General features: G+C 50.8%; 1 protein-coding gene and 1 non-coding gene across 2 annotated transcripts in view; one reads left to right on the plus strand and one right to left on the minus strand.

The window, feature by feature from the left end:
• Nucleotides 1–2,098: 2,098 nt before the first annotated feature.
• Nucleotides 2,099–19,107, plus strand: part of CA6 (carbonic anhydrase 6) — a 24,147-nt gene continuing 7,138 nt past the window's right edge. Inside the window, exons 1-5 of the mRNA XM_020281880.2 lie at nt 2,099–2,234; nt 5,306–5,485; nt 12,795–12,943; nt 13,631–13,723; nt 17,752–17,821. Of these exons, the coding sequence (XP_020137469.1) occupies nt 2,156–2,234; nt 5,306–5,485; nt 12,795–12,943; nt 13,631–13,723; nt 17,752–17,821 (571 nt within the window). The 5' untranslated portion in view covers nt 2,099–2,155. The remainder of the gene's footprint in view (nt 2,235–5,305; nt 5,486–12,794; nt 12,944–13,630; nt 13,724–17,751; nt 17,822–19,107) is intronic.
• On the minus strand, nt 11,589–11,695 carry LOC142869716 (U6 spliceosomal RNA). The gene has a single exon (XR_012918290.1). It is a non-coding gene; the product is annotated as a U6 spliceosomal RNA (small nuclear RNA).

Raw genomic sequence — 19,107 nt, forward strand, 5'->3', positions numbered from 1 at the left:
GCCGTCCCCTCCCCAGTGGCCCCGGGCTCATCCCAGCCTCCCTCCCTCCTCCGTCACATCCTGAACCTGCAGCCTGCGCCCATCTGCAGCCCCCTGCCCCATTCTTTCTGTGTTTCCCCGATTCAGATGACTCAGTTTGTGTTTTCTGGTCGGTTTGATGTCAAGGGCTCTTACTGTCCTCAGCAGAGGTGGGGTCTCGTGATCTCTAAGGCAGCCCTTTCTGCAGGGTGGGGGCTCAGCAGACAGGGTGTGGTAAACTTAGCAAGGGCTTGAGAGTGGGTCTTTTTAATTTTATTTTTCAGCAGGGGTGGGGGCAAGTGAAGTTTAATTTCCTTTTTTTTTTGAGACAGAGTCTCACTCTGTTGCCCTGGGTAGACAGCAGTGCCGTCAGCCTGGCTCACAGCAACTTCAAACTCCTGGGCTCAAGTGATCCTCCTGCCTCAGCCTCCCGAGTAGCTGGGACTACAAGTGTGCAGCACCACGTCCAGCTAATTTTTCTATTTTTGGTAGAGACAGGGTCTCGCTCTAGCTCAGGCTGGTCTCAAACTCCTGAGCTCAAGCGATCTTCCTGCCTTGGCCTCCCAGAGTGCTAGGATTACAGGCGTGAGCCACCATGCCCAGCCTAGTGTGGGTCTCTAAGGCAGCAAGATTGCTTGAGGTGAGCTTGAGGCCAGGAGTTTGAGACCCTGTCTCTACAAAAAAATTTAAAACATTTAATTTCTGCAAACGTGGGAAGGAGTTTCCATGAGCTGGAGATTAAGAGTCATTTTTACCTCCTGTTCCCTCATTAGCGGGGTGCCAATGTTAAGTCACTTCCTTTCTGCATAAAATGAGGGATCAGAACGGATAATAATGCCATCTGGCACACACCAGGCTCTGCTACGGTCCACTGCGCATACATTTATTGCCGAATCCCCAGGAGGGAGGTACTATCATTAACTCCTTTTAAAGACAGGAAAACTGAGGCACAGAGCAGTTGAGTAACTTGCCCAAGGTCGCACAGCGAGTGAGTGGCGCAGTTGGGATCTGAGCCCTGTCAGTCTGGCTCCTAACCATGCTTTGCTTTCTTTAAGATTCTTTCAGCTCTTGAGCTTTAGGGATCTGTTTCCTGCAAGATCTTTGCAGCAGCAGATGTTCCCTAATTAAATGACAATAGGGAGCCCTTTGAAATGTAAGGAGATCCCACAGTGAAGGTGTGCTGCCACCTGCCATCCCCAGGACAGGTGGGACAGGCGAGCAGCAGGTTAAACGAGGGCAGGAGGGGCTTTGCTCTGTGTCTAGAAACCTCGTGGGACCCGGCCTGCCCCTTGCCTCTCCGAAGGGCCTGGGACTGCCGCCTGTCAGCGGTTTCTCCCTCAGCTAACTTTAAGGAGTATTTAGCCAAGTGGATGCACAAGGATTAGGCAATCCACGGAGCCACCTCTGGTGATCAGTTGGGTGTGTCCCGGGGCTCCGTAGCTGTCAGAACAAATCCACGGGGGACCAAGGACACCCCTGCCAGCTCAGATGGTCCAAAGGCACAGATTGGGACGTGGCCCATGAGCTGGGCTGCAGGAACAAGTACTGGCTTAAGGCAAGGACGGGCACCTCTATGGCTCTAATCAGGACCCTCCGCCTCATGCCCGAACTTGGGGACAGTCCCTTCCCCCAGGTGCCTGGCTGGGGACAGCTGTTAAGTCTGCAGCAGTGGCTTGTGGCCATCACTGAGACAGGCAGGAGGTTCCCCGTGAAACCGGGCAGGGTTCGCAGACACCGGCCGTTCCGGATCTCCAGTGCCAGCAGAAAGGGCACAGGAAGTGCCGCCGTGCAGGGAAAGCCTGCAAGCTGCCTCTGCCCGCCTCGGGCCTTTTTCCCCTCCTGTGCTCGCCTGTCCACAATGGCTGTACTGTGTGGCCTTCAGGTGACTTTTCCTAAGTTAATCGGACCCATGGACTACCTGGACGTGGTAATGACTCGGGGCAGAGCAGCCACGTGCTCGGGCCATCGGGCCGACGAACCAAGCCAGAAGGGCTGTTGTGGGGAGGGTGTTATTGTTTCAGTGGGCGCAGCAAAGGGTGGATCAGCTGGCTGGACGAGGCAAATTGTTATTTACAGTTCCTGAGCCTTTAAAAGAAGAGCTTCCCCAGAGTCGGTGCTGATCGCAGTCCTGCACGCCATGAGGGCCCTGGTGCCTCTTCTGTCCCTGTTCCTCCTGGGCACCCAGGCCCAGCATGGGACCGAGTGGACCTACTCAGGTAAGCCCCCCAGCCCTGCACGGCTCCTCGGTTCCTCCGTTACCCCCGCAACAAGGAAGGCAGCGGCCCCCTCCTTGAGGGGAGCCTGCACTTCCTGGGGTGGCCGCTGTGTCTGTCTCTGCTGGTTATGGTCCCTACCTTTCCAAGGTCTCCGAATGTACAGAGAACAAACTGAACTTGAACTTCAATTAAGGAAAAGAGGAAATAACTTTCTCCTTTCACGACCCATTGGTTCACCTGTAGGCTTTCTGCTTTGAAATCTTTTCCACCCTCTGTGTTGGCTGGTGTGAGCCCCGTTGCTGCTTTTTTATTTATTATTATTATTGAGACAGAGTCGCACTCTGTTGCCTGGGCTAGAGTGCCGTGGCGTCAGCCTTGCTCACAGCAACCTCAAACTCCTGCCTCAGCCTCCCAAGTATCTGGGACTACAGGCATGTGCCACCATGCCCAGCTAATTTTTTTTCTATATATATGTTTTTTAGTTGTCCAGCTAATTTCTTTCAATTTTTTTTTTTTTTTTTAAGTAAAGGCAGGGTCTTGCTCTTGCTCAGGCTGGTCTTGAACCCCTGAGCTCAAATGATCCTCCCGCCTCCGCCTCCCAGAGTGCTAGGATTACAGGCGTGAGCCACCGCACCTGGCCTATTCATTATTTTTTGAGACCAGGTCTCCCTCTGTTGCCCAGGCAGAGTTCAGTGACCCTATCATAGCTCACTGCAGCCTTGAACTCCTGGGCTTACGTGATCCTCCCGCCTCAGCCTCCCGTGTAGCTAAGAGTATAGTATAGGCACCAGGTCCCGTGAACAGCTAATTGTTAAATGTTCTGTGGAGATGGGGTTTCACTATTGCCCAGGCTGGTCTCGAACTCCTGGCCTCAAGTTGTCTTCTCTCCTTGGCCTCCCAAAGTGCTGGGATTACAGGTGGGAGCCACCACGCCCCACCTGCCTGCATCAGCCGCTGCTTCCGATAATAAAACCTTTTGCTTTATTGTTAGTGGAGAATAAATTTCCTCGAAAGGACTCCTGGTAGCCTCACAGAAGGTGCTGTGGGGTTTGGGGGAACTTCCTTCCAGGAAATTTCATGAACATTTTGATAAGACCCGAGTTACCTTTAGACCGTCTCCAGGCTCCCCAAACCAGGCTTTTAACCTGTGAGATGTAAGATCCTGGCATTTAGCAAGAGTTCCAGCCCGCACGTGAGCTGAAGCTGGGAAGACCGCATCTGTGGGGTTTGGGACACTGAACACCCTTTCCTGTGCCTGGGAGGGAGCTCCCGCCCGCGGGCCCTTCTCTTCTGCACTGGGCGATGGTGCGGGGCCCCCAGAGGAGGCTGGTGGCTGCTGGCAGGTGGCAGGAAGCCGGAGCAGACCATGTTGAGCCTGCTCTCTGCAAAATCTGCCCCTGCCTCGGACACCAGGGAAGCACACATTCGGGGTGGGTGGCATGTCCCGTTAAGTCAAAGGCCATTGTATTAGGGACACCCCGGGGAGGCGCAGGAAGTCCAGCTTCAGAGGGGCTCACTCTAACCGACCGCTCTGTCTGTCCTGGAGCAGAGGCGGTCCCCACACCTGCTTCGTCTGGCTCAGCGGGACTGGGTGCGGTTGCAAAGTTACAGAAGAGAGAATTCAGACAATGAAGGTCTTGTCCTCCCGGGGCTCAGCCAGCCTGGAGAAAGCGGGCTTCCTGGAAAGCCACTGGGAGCCCCGGAGAACCTGGGGGCAGCTTTTGCAAACGCCTTCCAGGAACACCTGAGGGATGTCCCCGTGTTGACAGGGCCTGGGCCAGAGCATTCGGACCCAAGAAGGGGCTGCGCTGGAGGCCTCCTGCCTGGTCCCTTGGTCTTGGCTTCTGCCTCTAACAAAGAATTGCTTAAAAATGGGTTTGTGCAGGGCACGGTGGCTCACGCCTGTAATCCTAGCACTCTGGGAGGCCAAGGCGGGTGGATCGCTCAAGGTCAGGAGTTCAAAACCAGCCTGAGCAAGAGTGAGACCCCGTCTCTACTAAAAAAAATAGAAAGAAATTAATTGGCTAGCCAACTAAAATTATATAGAAAAAATTAGCCGGGCATGGTGGCGCATGCCTGTAGTCCCAGTTACTTGGGAGGCTGAGGCAGAAGGATCACTTGAGCCCAGGAGTCTGAGGTTGCTGTGAGCTAGGCTGACGCCACGGCACTCACTCTAGCTCAGGCAACAAAGTGAGCCTCTGTCTCAAAAAAATAAAAATGACTTTGAATCATTAAATAGTGAAGAAGAGAGAAATAAAGAATTGGCTTTCCCATCGATTGCAAACCCAGAAGCTGTGGGAGGCCCCATCCGGACACCTTTGCTAAAACAAGCTACGCACGAACCACAGAGTTCCCTCGAAGGGCGAGGTTGGGTCCTCAATTGCAAATGGCCAAAAGCAAGATCCGAAGCCATTTGGGAGCCGAGTCACCTGTAATGACCCATGGCCTTCATTCCTGTGTGCCCTGTGCTTATCAATCGTCTCTGAAAAGATAAATTTCCTTCCTCTGATTTAAAAAAAAAAAATGAACCATTCGGATCCTCCCTGAACCTCATGCTGCCCCGGTTGCCCCAGAATCTGCAGGTGGAGACACCAGGCGGTCCTCGCCGTGCCGGGGCCCATAACCGAGGCTGGAGCAAGAAAGTGGGGAGGGGGTTCCTGCAGCACAGGGGTGAGGGGGCTGGAAGGAAAACTGGGCTATTTAGAGGAAATGAGGAAAAGGCCCCTTGGTGGCGGCCGAGGACCCCAGTATTGCATGATCAGTTGGAAATAGTGCAAGAGAGAGGAAAAAATTACATACGCCAGACTTTCATTGTGTTCCAAACACTAAGTCATGTTCCCAGGGCCAGTGGTTGCCATGGGGAAGTTAGAGGTTGGCACCCAAGCCCCCAGTCGTCAGGGTCCTTGGAGTTCATTAGATGTCCCTTCCGCCTCCTCCCGGAGGCCCTGCTTCTGCTCTCTGGAAGGCACCGTGGGGCCCCTGGGCCCTGGCCTCTGGCCTGGCGAGGTGCCTGCAGAGGGCCCGGCTGGGGAGGGGGCCCTGGAACCGTGACCTGCTCTCTCCTGTCACAGATGGGGCGCTGGATGAAGCACACTGGCCGCGGCAGTACCCCGACTGCGGGGGGCAGAAACAGTCCCCCATCAACCTGCAGAGGAAGAACGTTCGGTACAACCCTTCCTTGGGGGCGCTCAACCTGACAGGCTACGGCGCCCAGGTGGGCAAGTTCTCCATGACCAACAACGGCCACACAGGTAAGGGCGGGCCGGCGGCGGCGCCAGCCCTGGTGGTCCGCAGGGGAAGGCAGGTGACAGGCACATCTGCCGGGAGTGACCCCCACAGAGCCACAGAGCTCAGCATCGGGCACTGAGGCCCTGAGGCCTGGAATCCTGGTGGCTCTTCCAAAGCCGGAGAGCCTCTGTCCGGAGACTCCGTCCCCTCCGGCTCCTTCCTGAAGGGTCATTCTCTCACCCACGCCCACCGCGACCCGCCCAGCCAGCGCCAGGGCATGGTGCTTGGGCCACCTTCTCACCTGTGTCTTCTGTTCTTCTGTGCCCTCGGCTGGTTTCCCATATGATCCGCATAGATATTCATATATATTCATTCCATATATGGTCATATATATTTATATTCCATGTATATTCCATACATATTGAGTCTCATTAGCTCAAAGCCCCTGGCAGGTAGGCCTAGTATTTCTCGGAGGTTTCGAGACAAAGCTCTACTTTTGTTCCCTACCAGAAAGGGGGTGAAGGTCAGACAGGAAAAGCTGGGTTGCGGGACCCCTACTTCGGGAATCCATTCAGGGCAACTGTAAAACCCACGCTTTACGTTTGTAGATCATCTTCCTGGTGTCCCAAGCGGGCTCGTCTGCTCTGAGCCTCAGGGCACTCCAAGAAGGGGGGACGTTTTAAGTGGGAAACCTGAGGTCTCAGGGGGCCGAGGGCCTCACTCAAGGTCATGCAGTCTCTAACGGCCACTCTGGACCCAGGCCCCCAGATGTCCATTCCTTGGCCATGTCCTCCTTGGATACCTCGAGCTCTCACTCCATCACTCCCACTGGGTCACGTGAGCTTACTGCCTACCGCACAGGTGTATGGAGGTCACCGGACTTGGTTTTCCTATTTGCACAGTCAAGAAAATAAATCCAATCGCCCTTTATGGGGCTGGTGAAAGTAGCAAGTGGGAGAAGTCATGTCTAAAATAGGGCTTGGACATGTGTGGCCAGGAGCCCAGAAACGCACAAATATTTATCCATTTATTGTTAGAGACAGGGTCTCACTCTATTGCCCAGGCTGGAGTGCAGTAGCCTGGATCCTAGCTCACCACAGCCTTGAACTTTTGGGCTCCAGTGATCCTCCTGCCTCAGCCTCCTGGGACCTACAGGTTCTCACCACTATGCCCAGCTCATTTTTCTTTCTTTCTTTCTTTCTTTTTTTTTTTATCAATGTGGTCTCACTATGTTGCCCAGGCTGGTCTCAAACTCCTAGCCTCAAGCGATCCTCTTGCCTTGGCCTCCCAAAGTGCTGGGATTACAGGTGTGAGCCACTGTGCCCAGCTTTACACAAATATTTCATGAAAGCCTCATTCTTATCATTAATGTTGAGCTCCTGTTTCCAAAGTTTACTCTCTGAAGCTCCCAGCAGGTTGGCAAGTGGGGGAGCTCTTCCTCCCGTTCTTGCCCTTGGTGGAAGGGATGCGGCAAAAAGGCCAAAGGCAGAGGAGAAGCTTTGTTAACCCCACCTGGACAGTCGCCCAGGAGTGACGATTGAGACTCTCTATTGGGACCACCTGCTGAGCACCTGCTGCTGTGCAGGGCTCTGTGCTGGGGGCCCAGAAAGGGCGGGCGTAAAGCAAGAGCCCAGCTTCCCAGGAGCTGGCCATGGCTCCCTCCTCGCAGACTGTACAGGACCCAGTGCCTTCCTCCTCCGGGCTGTGTTTGGATCTCTGTAGGCCGAAAGCCCGTTCCTTGGGAGGGTCCCCACGTCATGCCACAGCATGTCAAACATATTAGAATGCACCCACAGTTCACATTAATTATATTTTCTGTTGTCAAATACTTTGAAAGATTTTTATAATTTAGCTTTTGCAATTATTTGGCTATACTCTTTACAGTGGGCTATATTTTAGCAAGCTCGAAGCACACTGGGAATTCTACTGAAGGAGAAAAAAAAACTAATCTACAAATTTCAAACTAATGAAATTTTGATGCATACCAAATTTAACAAAAAAAAGTTGTCATGATCTGTTAACTTTTTATTTTCTACGTTTCTTTTTACATCTTGGAACATATATATGTTATTGTTCTATATTATCATATATTTTATTTTATTTTATTATTATTTTTTTTGAGACAGAGTCTCACTTTGTTGCCCAGGCTAGAGTGAGTGCCGTGGCATCAGCCTAGCTCACAGCAACCTCAATCTCCTGGGCTCAAGCAATCCTCCTGCCTCAGCCTCCCGAGTAGCTGGGACTACAGGCATGTGCCACCATGCCCGGCTAATTTTTTCCATATATATTAGTTGGCCAATTAATTTCTTTCTATTTATAGTAGAGACGGGGTCTCGCTCTTGCTCAGGCTGGTTTTGAACTCCTGACCTTGAGCAGTCCGCCTGGCTCGGCCTCCCAGAGTGCTAGGATTACAGGCGTGAGCCACCACGCCCGGCCTTATCATATATTTTAATAGACTCTATTTCTTAGAATTGAGCAGAAAGTACTGAGAGCAGGGGGGGAGGGGTTCCCTTTTCCCTGCTGTCCCTCCCCTCAGCATCCCACCCCAGAGTAGGACATTTGTTACAGTGGATGAACCTGCACTGACATCATTGTCACCCAAAGTCCATAGTTTACATTAGACTTCACTCCTGGCATTGTACACCCTATGGGTTTTGATAGATTTGTAATGATAGGTATCCACCAATAGTTTCAGAGCCATGGAAATCCTCTGGACTCCACCCCTTCCTCCCTCCTCACTAACCCTTGGCAATCACCGATCCTTTTACTGTCCCCATAGTTTTGCCTTTTCCAGAATGTCATGTACTTGGAATCCTACAGCAGGTAGCCGTCTCAGACTGGCTTCTTTCACTTAGGAATGTGCATTGAAGTTTCCTCCATGGCCTGGTAGCTCATTTCCTTTTGGTCCCGAATAACAGTCCATTGTCTGCATAAAGGACAGCTTATGCATTCACCTGTTGAAGGGCATCTTGGTTGCTTCTAAGTTTGGGGCATTATGAATAAAGCTATTATATTATAAAATATGTCTGCAGGTTTCTGTGTGGACATAAGTTTTCAATTCATGTGGGTAAATACCAAGGAGCATGACTGCTGGAATGGTATCATATGGAAAGAGGAGGTTTAGTTTCGTGGGAGACTGGCAAACTGTCTTCCGGAGTGGTTACACTGTTTTCACTGTGAGTGTTTTGGATCGTGGGCATTCTAATAAGTGTGTAGTGGCATCTTTTTTCTTTTCTTTCTTTCTCTTTCTTTCTTTTTTTTTTTATTTTTATTTTTTATTTTTGAAGCATGAAGACTTGTTCTATTTTTTTTTATTTTTTTATTTTTTTTTGAAGCATGAAGTCTTTCTCTTTCTTCTTTCTTTCTTTCTCTTTCTTTCCCTTTCTTTCCCTTTCCTTCCCTTTCCTTCCCTTTCCTTCCCTTTCCTTCCCTTTCCTTCCCTTTCCTTCCCTTTCCTTCCCTTTCCTTCCCTTTCCTTCCCTTTCCTTCCCTTTCCTTCCCTTTCCTTCCCTTTCCTTTCCTTTCCTTTCCTTTCCTTTCCTTTCCTTTCCTTTCCTTTCCGACAGGGTCTCACTCTTGTCACCCAGGCTGGAGTGCAGTGGCCTCATCACAGCTCAGTGCAACCTCGAATTCCTGGCAATCCTGGAGGATTCCTTAGGCAATCCTCCTGCCTCAGCCTCCCGAGTAGCTGGCCCATGTCACCACACCTGGGTACTGTTTTCTTAACACATGCTATCGGCTACTCCATTTACTTAGTTCTTTGGAAACAGGGACAATCCCTTATTCATCTTTCTATCACAGTACCTGCCAGATTAAAAAATGTTCATTGAATGGTGCATTTGAGCAGAAAAGACTTGTATATAAAGGGATAAGCCCCAACACAGGTGCCCATGAGCAATGCTGATTTCTCAGCAGGTTTTAATCTTTGAAGACTGGAGGCTGGTTGTGTCTGTTGTTTAGTTTTGTTTTTTGAGACAGAGTCTCACTTGTTGCCCAGGCTAGAGTGAGTGCTGTGGCGTCAGCCTAGCTCACAGCAACCTCAAACTCCTGGGCTCAAGCGATCCTGCTGCCTCAGCCTCCCGAGTAGCTGGGACTGCAGGCATGCGCCACCATGCCCGGCTAATTTTTTCTCTATATATATTAGTTGGCCAATTAATTTCTTTCTATTTATAGTAGAGATGGGGGTCTCGCTCTTGCTCAGGCTGGTTTTGAACTCCTGACCTCGAGCAATCCGCCCGCCTCGGCCTCCCAGAAGTGCTAGGATTATAGGCATCAGCCACTGCGCCCAGCCTTTTTTTTTTTTTTTTTTTTTAAACAACTTTATTTTAAAGTGTTTTCCACTAGAAAAATTGCAGAAGTAATACAGAGAGTCCTATATACCCCTCCCCCACTCCCCCAACACTAACATTTTATGACCGCAGTACAATTGTTACTGAACTAGGGAATTAAGATGATGCAATACGATTAACTCCAGACCTCAGTTAAATGACATCACTTTCCTACTCTTGTTTTCCTTCTGGCCCAGGATCGACTCCGGATCCCACATTGCACTTAGCTGTCCCGTCTCTTTAGTCCCTCCAGGCTCGGCCACTTCCCCTGTCTTTCTTTTGACTTTCATGACCTTGACACTTGCTGTTTGCTTCTGGAACACAGCAAATGCTTGCGTGATGTGGTTTTTCTTGTCTGATGAGAAACTGGTTAAATTGGTTTCCCAGTCAAGGGGAACCACCTGTTCCGGAAGTCGAATCCATGTTCTGATCTGGAAGGTGCGGAGAGTTGACTTTTGGGGATGGATATTTTGGCTTCACCTTTTCAAAAGCACACCGACGAGCTCAGAATTGCTGCCGTTCTCCAACCTGGCCTGTGCAGGCCTGCCAGCGTAACCAGAATTGATGTGTCTGCCTCCCGGGAACTGTGTTTTGGGGAACTGTAATTGTCAGCCTCCCCTAATTGCTCACGTGGTGTTAACTGTCCCTTTAGGAAGCCCTGGCCTGGCCCTCGCTCCCGGGCTCCGTGGCTCTCAGCATGCCTCCTTTTAAAAGCTCCTCCATCTTTTTCTTGTGAGCATTGATTTTTGAGGCTGGCCCCATTTCAAGCTCTAAATACAAAGCACTTGTTCTGCTGTTAGGGACCGACCTTCCACAGCCCCACCGGACAGAAAAGCAGAGACATCGAGGATGCAATCACACAAGAGGTTTATTTTCTGGCTAGCCAGGGTCCAAGCCCCAGAGCACCAACGCAGTGGCCACTCTCGCAGGCAAGGACCCCGACTGGAACAACGGCATGCCTTTTATCCCCATGGTGCACAAGCTGCGCACAAGCCGACTACGCATGGGTCATGCGTTGACCTTTAAGATGATTGGTTGCCCACTATCGCCTTTTGAAATAATTGGCGGGTTGGTTGCCCTCTATTGCCTGATGGGCCAGTCGCCCGTGCTTCAATGACCTCATCCCATAATTCCCCCTACAGCGGCGTAGCAAGCAAGCAATGACCAGAAGCAAAGGTTTGCGGTTAGCTCAGTGTCCCACCCAAGTAAATTCCCGACAATTGGAAGAATTCCTCTGCCCTTCCTCTGTCCTACAAATTCCTCTGCCCTATACTGCCAAAGGGCCTGTTAAAATCTTTGAGGCCAGATTCCTGTGTTACAGCGCATTATGTTGTGAGTTTATTCAGAGCCGCCTGCTTTTTTAGACAATTTAGAAATTACAGGTACCAAGTATCTAACATTTATTCTTTAGGAAAATTTATTATGCTTGTTTACAACGATCTTCGATGACTTTATTTATTTATTTATTTAAACATGGGGTCTTGCTCTGTTGCCCAGGCTGGAGTACAGTGGAATGATCATAGCTCACTACAGCCTCCAACTCCTGGGCTCAAGCAATCCTCCCGCCTCAGCCTCCCGAGTAGCCGGGATGACAGGCACACACCACCACACCCATCTCATTATTTAAATCTTTTTTGGTTTTTTTTGGGGGGGGGGAAGACAGGGTCCCATTATATTGCACAGGCTAGTCTTGAACTCCTGGCCTCAAGTGATCCTCCTGCCTCAGCCTCCCAAAGTTGTGGGATTAAAGGCATGAGCCATTGTGCTGGGGTCCTGATGACTTTAAAATTTTTTATTAAAAAATATGGAACACTTCACAAATTTGGGTGTCATCCTTGCGCGGGGAACAAGCTAATCTTCTCTGCATTGTTCCAATTTTAGTATAGGTGCTGCCGAAGCGAGCACATACTGATGGCTTTAAACTGGGAGACCTTGCCGACAAGACAGATGCTGTCTGCCCCTTTCCAAGGTCCAGATTAAATCCTCGTAGATATTTTTCTCAGGCATTCAGTCCATTTTTCCTTTTTGCCTAGCTTATTCCAAAAGATAAGGACTTCCCTCAGGCCTGAGCCAGTGAAATATTGCAGGTGTCTGACCAGGGTGACTTCCTGTGGGAGGTCTGTAGAGTGAGAGGCAGGAGGAAGCTGGAAGAACACTTCATTTTTCCAAGAGCCTAACATTTTTATGCATCTGTTGATAATCACAGTCAAATTAAACCCCAAGCCAAGAATCTGTGTGTCCCTGACTTGCTGTGGAATTTGGTCTCTTGTCTTCTGAAGACATGTTGAGCCACCTCGTGGTGACATCTGGTCTGAGATGGGGCCTAGACCCTCAGTTGTCAGCCCAGCTCTGCCCCTGACTGGTGAACCGTGTGCCTTTGAGCAAGTCTTCCCCCTCCCTGAGTCAGCTTCCTTGCCCATGGAATGGAAGTGTCGAAGCCCAGCAGGGATGCTTTCTGACATCCGGGTACAGCCGGCTGTTAGCTGGGCTAGTTCTAGAAGGCTACCTGGGATGAGGATTTTAACCATGTTATGAAGAAGACAGCAACTTCCCACTACTCTGGGTAGTAAAATGAATCAAAATAGTCCCAAGAAGCCCCACTTCCTGTTCCTACACCTTGGGCAAATTCCAAACTTGGTCAAGGGGGTGAGTGGAGTTCTGGCTTCCATATCCATTGGCTGTGTTTTTTCAGGGCTTTCCCTTTCCCCAGGGCCAAAGATGCTGGACCTGCCACGGTGTGGTCCTACCCCCGACCTGCTGGTTCTAGGCAGGAAGGTGTTCACCTGGGAGAGGTACCTAGCCCTCATTCTGACCTCACCCTGCACCCTGCGTGCCAGTGCCCCTCTCCTTTGGTGACCCTTGTCATGGCATTGTAAGCCAGTCCATGGTACTGGCTTGCCCTGGGGCAGGCAGGTAGGGGGTGACCAGGGAAGCTGCCTCACCTGTAGGCCTGACCCCTCCATGCCCACTCGCCCTGCCCCCTGCCCTGCCTTGTCTCTTCCAGTTCAGATCACCCTGCCCCCCACCATGCAAGTGACCACCATGGACGGCACCAGGTACATAGCCCAGCAGATGCATTTCCACTGGGGCGGCGCGTCCTCGGAAATGAGCGGCTCGGAGCACACCATCGATGGGGTCAGACATGTGGTCGAGGTACGTGTGGATGCTGATCGGGTCCTCTTTCCTTCAAACTCCGTAGTCACTTTTCTTATTAAAGCAGCCAAAAGACTTTGTGCAATGGTGGCAGTTAAGTCACCCTGAGGTTAAGTTTATTTTTTATTCACTCAACAACTGTGGACTGGTCACGGCTCTGTGCCCTGAGTACAGGCAGGGTCCCTGCCCGCAGAGAACTCTCAGTGTGGGGGCACTCTGCAGCCCGCAGGGGTGGCAAGCCCTCCTTGTTTCAGCTGGATTTGTATGTGTTGGATTTTCTGGGTTCCCTCTTTTGCCCAGATCCGTCCTTAGGGTGACTGCAGGTTTACAGTGGCTTCCTGGGGCAGGGGAGCTCATGCTCATTTCCCCCCAGCCCCCCAGGCACCCCAGGGGAACCCGTGTCCTCACTTGAGTCCTCCAGACTCTGCCAGCCCATTTGCCGGAAGGCAGGTGGGCTCAGGGCAATGCCTTGGAGCTGCCATCCTCCCAGAATCCCACTCCTGCTCTTTCCGTTCCTGGAGAAGTTTCTGGTCTTGACAGATGGAACTCGTACAGAAATGGAGAGGACGGGTCAGAGTTGTTTGTGGGACATTCAGCATCTTTCCTTCTTTTCCTCCTTCCCTGGAAACCTCAGGCACTGGAGGTCTCTGCGAACCGCCCTGGACTCACCCTGCCTTGTTTCCACAGATTCACGTTGTTCACTACAATTCTAAATACAGGAACTACGATATCGCCAAAGATGCCCCGGACGGGTTGGCCGTACTGGCATGCTTCGTTGAGGTGGGTAGGAATTCACATGTGTGTCTGTCTGAAGCTATAGTTTGATGTCCAAACAAGGGCTGAAGTCTAGATGAAGGGTCTTCCTTATTGGCCTTCTTCACCCTTTCCTGCGCTCACAATTCTCGGAAACGCTGACTCAGTGGGCGATCAACCCTTCTTCCAGCCCTGCCCACAGTCCCTGTGCTCCTTCTGTGTCATCAACCTCAGGGACCTTGAGTGACTTGGACAGGCTGACCTAAAAGAGCTGGAGTCACAGAAGGGTTGACTAGACACAAACTAGACTGAAGGGCAAGGGGAAGGCTGCAGTGGAGCCAGACAAAGGCAGCCTCTGCTCTTGTAAGACAGCCGGGAGAGTGGGACTTAGGGAGAGGCGGCTAGACGTAGTCAGGAGCCCAATCCCCAAGAAACAAGCATTAAATTGGATAACATGATAAAAACCATCATTTTGGTGCTCTGGAAATGGACCAAGGACCAACAATAAATTGTGGCATCTGTTAATGAAAAATGGCTAGAATTTTGAGTAAGAACAAAGAGTGTCTATGGACTTTTTTGCCTGGGGCCGTTCCCATCCCTACACCCTAACTTGGTCAATAGGTGGTTTTATCAGGGCAGTCAGCGCTGGTCAGGAAAGCCAGCAGCTTCACTGCCGGGGCAGGGGCCTGACTTGACTTGGGGTGGAATTTGAAAACCTATATACCCAGGAACACTGTATCAAACTTGGCAGAACAGACAGAAAGCACACAGGAAGCACCTGCAGCTCTGGTGGTCTGAGGCTGCAGTCCCAGCTGGTGTGGACGGAGAGGGGCAGACCAGTCGGAATTTAATGAGCAAGATCCTAGAAGTGAGAGACACAGAAGGACTCTGTAACTACCCCGCATGGCCTCAAGGACAGCAAAATCTGAAGCCAATATGAGAACTGGCTGAACGTTGAATGTGCTTCTCAGCCCATATACAGACCCATCATCGGAAGGTGCAAGGGGATTGAGCACAACCTGTGCCCAAATCATTGGGTGACCACAGAGCTATGTCCACCTTAGGTGGCTCCTAGGAATTCAGGCTAAAAAATAAAAATAAGACTTAAAAACTGAGCAGAGAGGGGCTGGGCATGGCGGCTCACACCTGTAATCCTAGCACTCTGGGAGGTGGAGGCGGGCGGATTGCTCAAGGTCAGGAGTTTGAAACCAGCCTGAGCAAGAGTGAGACCCCGTCTCTACTATAAATAGAAAGAAATTAATTGGCCAACTAATATATATAGAAAAAATTAGCCGGGCATGGTGGCACATGCCTGTAGTCCCAGCTACTTGGGAGGCTGAGGCAGAAGGATCGCTTGAGCCCAGGAGTTTGAGGTTGCTGTGAGCTAGGTTGATGCCACGGCACTCACTCTAGCCTGGGCAACAAAGCGAGACTCTGTCTCAAAAAAAAAAAAAAAAAAAACCAAAAACTGAGCAGAGAATCAGCTGCTGTGTACTTTTGGGGAGACATATCCTGCAGATTAAGCCCAAGCAAGTTACTAAACAAATACACTAACAAAACCCTTCAGGACAATTTTTAAAAATCAAAATCTAGATTTGGGCAGGGCGTGGTGGCTCACAACTGTAATCCTAGCTCTCTGGGAGGCCAAGGCGGGCGGATCACTCGAGGTCAGGAGTTGGAAACCAACCTGAGCGAAACCCCCTGTCTCTACTAAAAATAGAAAGAAAATAATTGACCAACTAAAAATATATATACAAAAAATTAGCCGGGCATGGTGGTGCATGCCTGTGGTCCCAGCTACTCGGGAGGCTGAGGCAGGAGGATTGCTTGAGCCCAGGAGTTTGAGGTTGCTGTGAGCTAGGCTGACACCGCGGCACTCACTCTAGCCTGGGCAACAAAGTGAGACTCTGTCTCAAAACAACAACAACAACAAAATCTAGATTTGCTGCCAAATATTATGTAAAATGTCCAGTTTTCAACAGTAAATTGGGGCATGCAAAGAAATAGGAAAATGTGATCTATATTTAGGAGGAAAAGAACTATAGAAACTGACCTGAGTGAACTGAGAGTGGTTAGGCAGACAGGACTTAAAAGCAACTATCATAAATATGTTTGAAGGATTAAAGGAAACTATGTTCAAAGAATTAAAGGAAAATATGATGGCAATGACACAGAAAGGGAATCTCAATAGGGGAACAGAGACTACCAAGGTGCACCAAATGGAAAGTCTAGAGTTGAAAAGTACAATGAACATAATGAAAAAAATCAGTACATGGGCCCAAAGCAGATTTGAGAAAGAATCAGCACATGTGAAGATAAAGCAATGAAATTATCCAATTTGAAAAACAATTAGAAAAAAGATTGAAAAGTGAGCAGAGCCTTACAGACTCTGGAGAGCAAACCAAGCCTACCAGTTCGTGTGTAATGAGACACCCAGAAGGAGAGGAGAGGGGGAGAGTGTAAGAAAAAATGTTTGAAGAAACAATAGCTAAATTTCTCAAACTTGATGAAAAGCATTAGTTTACCAATCCAAAAAAAATTCAACATTCCCCCAAGTCTGATAAATGCCTGGACACGTTAAAATCAAACTGTTGAAAGCAACAAGAGAAAAAGGATTTGTTTTACGTAGGGGGATGACAGTACAGTTAATGGCTGACTTCTCAAGTCATCAGAAGGCAGTGGCATTACTGTCAACCGAGAATTCTGTATCTAACTACCACCCTTCAGGCATTAAGGTGAGATAAAGCCGTTCCCAGACAAACAAGAACCAAGATAATTGCTCGCCAACCTATCTCACAAGAAGTAGTAAAAAGAAGTCCTTCTGGATGAAAGGAAATGACACCAGACAGTAGCTCAAATCTACAGATGGACATGAAGAGTCGAGAGTGGTGCTTGTGCCTATAATCCCATGTACTCGGGAGGCTCAGGTGGGAGGATCGCTTGAGCCCAGGATTTCGAGGCTGCAGTGAGCTATGATTGTGCTACTATACTCCAGCCCAGGTGACAGAGTGAGACCGTGTCTCCAAAAACAAAGGAAATGAAGAATGCCAGAAATGGTAAATATGAAAGACTGTATACATATATATTTTTTGTATTTTCTCCTTTTAATTTCTTTTGTTAAAAAATGCATAAGAGACCACTGTATTTTTTGGTTTATAATATAGATAGACATAATATATATGACAAAAATAGAAGAAAGGGTGGGGAAGAAACAGAGCAATATTGGAGCTAAGTTGCTATATTTTGCTTGAATTAAGTTAGTATTAACCTGACATAGATTGTGATTGGCTTAAATCGTATATTGTAATGACTAGAGCGACCGCTAGGAAAATAGCTAAAAATGGCCAAATGGTACACTAAAAGCATTAGTTTAATGCAAAGGAAGTCCATAAAGGCAGGATGAGGAACAAAAGACAGGAGACATCTGGAAAGCAAATAACGATGGCAGTCATACTGCCAAGACAGCCTGAAACCATGCACAGTGGAAGAGAAATTGGGTCAATACCACTTGACTGAAAAGATCCATTGAAAATAGACCTTTTCCACCAACAGCAACTCTTCTGGCTTTTAAAATGCAGCACGCATCTAGAAAGCGTGATCGGATCTGGGGCTGCTCCGGCTTGACCGGCTGGCTCTCAGGAGCCCTGAGGCCGAGGCGGGGAGCTCCTGAGACCCGGCCTCCCTCATGGCAAAGAGCCCGACTGCGCCGGACCCTGCCCGGAACAAGTGCACGGGGGCGGGCGTATTTTTAGCAGAGACTTTTGGCCATTCCTGGGGGTGCCACCAGTCATCGAAAAGCTCCTTTCCCTGAAAGTTGCCAAAATGCTTCGGACGGTTCCTCCCTGGAGGAGACGGATGAGCCCGGGAAGCTGTTGGCGAAGAATAGCCAGGTTGAGCCCCCAAACACAACCGGGGGTGGGCTGTCTCCTTACCCGCGGCTCCGCCCGGTCAGCGAGGCCCCGGCGGCCGGTCAGCGGAGCCGGCGCGGGGTGGGGGGCGCGGGGTGGGCGCGGGCTCTTCTCCGCCACGGTAACTGCTGGGTGTTTCCCCCACAGGTGAATGATTACGCCGAAAACACTTACTACAGCAACTTCATTTCTCATCTGGCCAACATCAAGTACGCGGGTAAGGGAAGAGGAACGAGTGCGAGGTGGGGCGGGGGCACAGGGAGGGTGACGTAGGGGGCAGGGTGGCCGCCGGGCCCTGCCAAGGGAGCCCACCCTTCCCCGCGTGACGTCACCTGCTGCTGGCTCAGGCAGCCGACACCTCTGAGCCACCTTGTTGACAGACGCTACTTGTCGACCCCCGTGATGGGAACTTCTGGGTGGCCGCAGTTCCACTCAGGAGGGACAGCCTCACTTCAGTGACGCTGGCCTCTGACCCCGGCTAGGCAGGGACAGTCCTGGTCCCTAGGGAGAGGTCCACCCTGGCTCCAAGCTGAGATGAGTGTCAAAAGGGAAGCCCCCGCCCGTCCCACCTGGACCCATAGGCGTGGTGGTCTTCTCCACCGTCCGCCTCCAGAAGGCAGAGTTCACGTCAGAGCAGTTGTCCACCGCCACGGTCGGCCCCTGACCCTGAGCTAGAACCGGGCTGGCTGTGAAGCCTCAACTTTGTCCGTCCACACTCTGACCACACCTCCAGCCTCCCAGGCCCTGGCTTCAACACCGCCCCCTCCAGCAATCCTCCTGAGCCCAGTCCTCCAGTCCACCGGCCTCCGAGTTCTCGCTGGGGGTCAGGCCTCACGTCCTCTCATCTCTCTTTCCTAGTGTAGGTTCCACGGGCCAGCCCACGCGAGCCCCCTCAGTGCCCTCGCCCCCCTCCCCCCGCCCTCCCCAGGCTCACCCGGAAAAGCCGCACAGCTGAATGTGGTTTGACGGAAACCCGTAGACAACTCACTGGGATTGTCTTTACTCATGGCTACGAATAGGAACGGTCATTAACACTGCCCAGAAATCCCAAAGTACCACTCTGGGCGTTTCCTTTCTCATCTCCTCTCTGTTCTCTCCGGGCACCCCCCCCCAATGCCCTGGCCCCAGCCCCTCCCCTGGAGCTGACACCCTCACTTGCCGCTTCTCTGAGAAGGCAGGAGGACCAGCCAGAAATGCACCCTTCTTTGTAACCCACCTGCACCTGGACCAAACTCCACGCCCCGTCTTCTGTTACAGGAACAAAACATCCCTGCTCTTGTCAAGACCACCCCTCCCATGCGAGCACTGTCCCCAGCCCTCTCCCGCTGCTAGACATTATGGTCTTGGTTGAACAAGCCTATTTACACATATATCAAAACTCTCTTTGCCTTTAAGATGTGCAGAACTGCTGGGCATGGGCTCACAGCTAAAATCCCAGCACTTTGGGACGCTGAGGCAGGAGGGTTGTCTGAGCCCAGGAATTCAAAGACCAGCTTGGGCAGC

This window comes from Microcebus murinus, chromosome 2 (genome assembly GCF_040939455.1).
Source record: "Microcebus murinus isolate Inina chromosome 2, M.murinus_Inina_mat1.0, whole genome shotgun sequence".
Classification (NCBI taxonomy): domain Eukaryota; kingdom Metazoa; phylum Chordata; class Mammalia; order Primates; family Cheirogaleidae; genus Microcebus; species Microcebus murinus.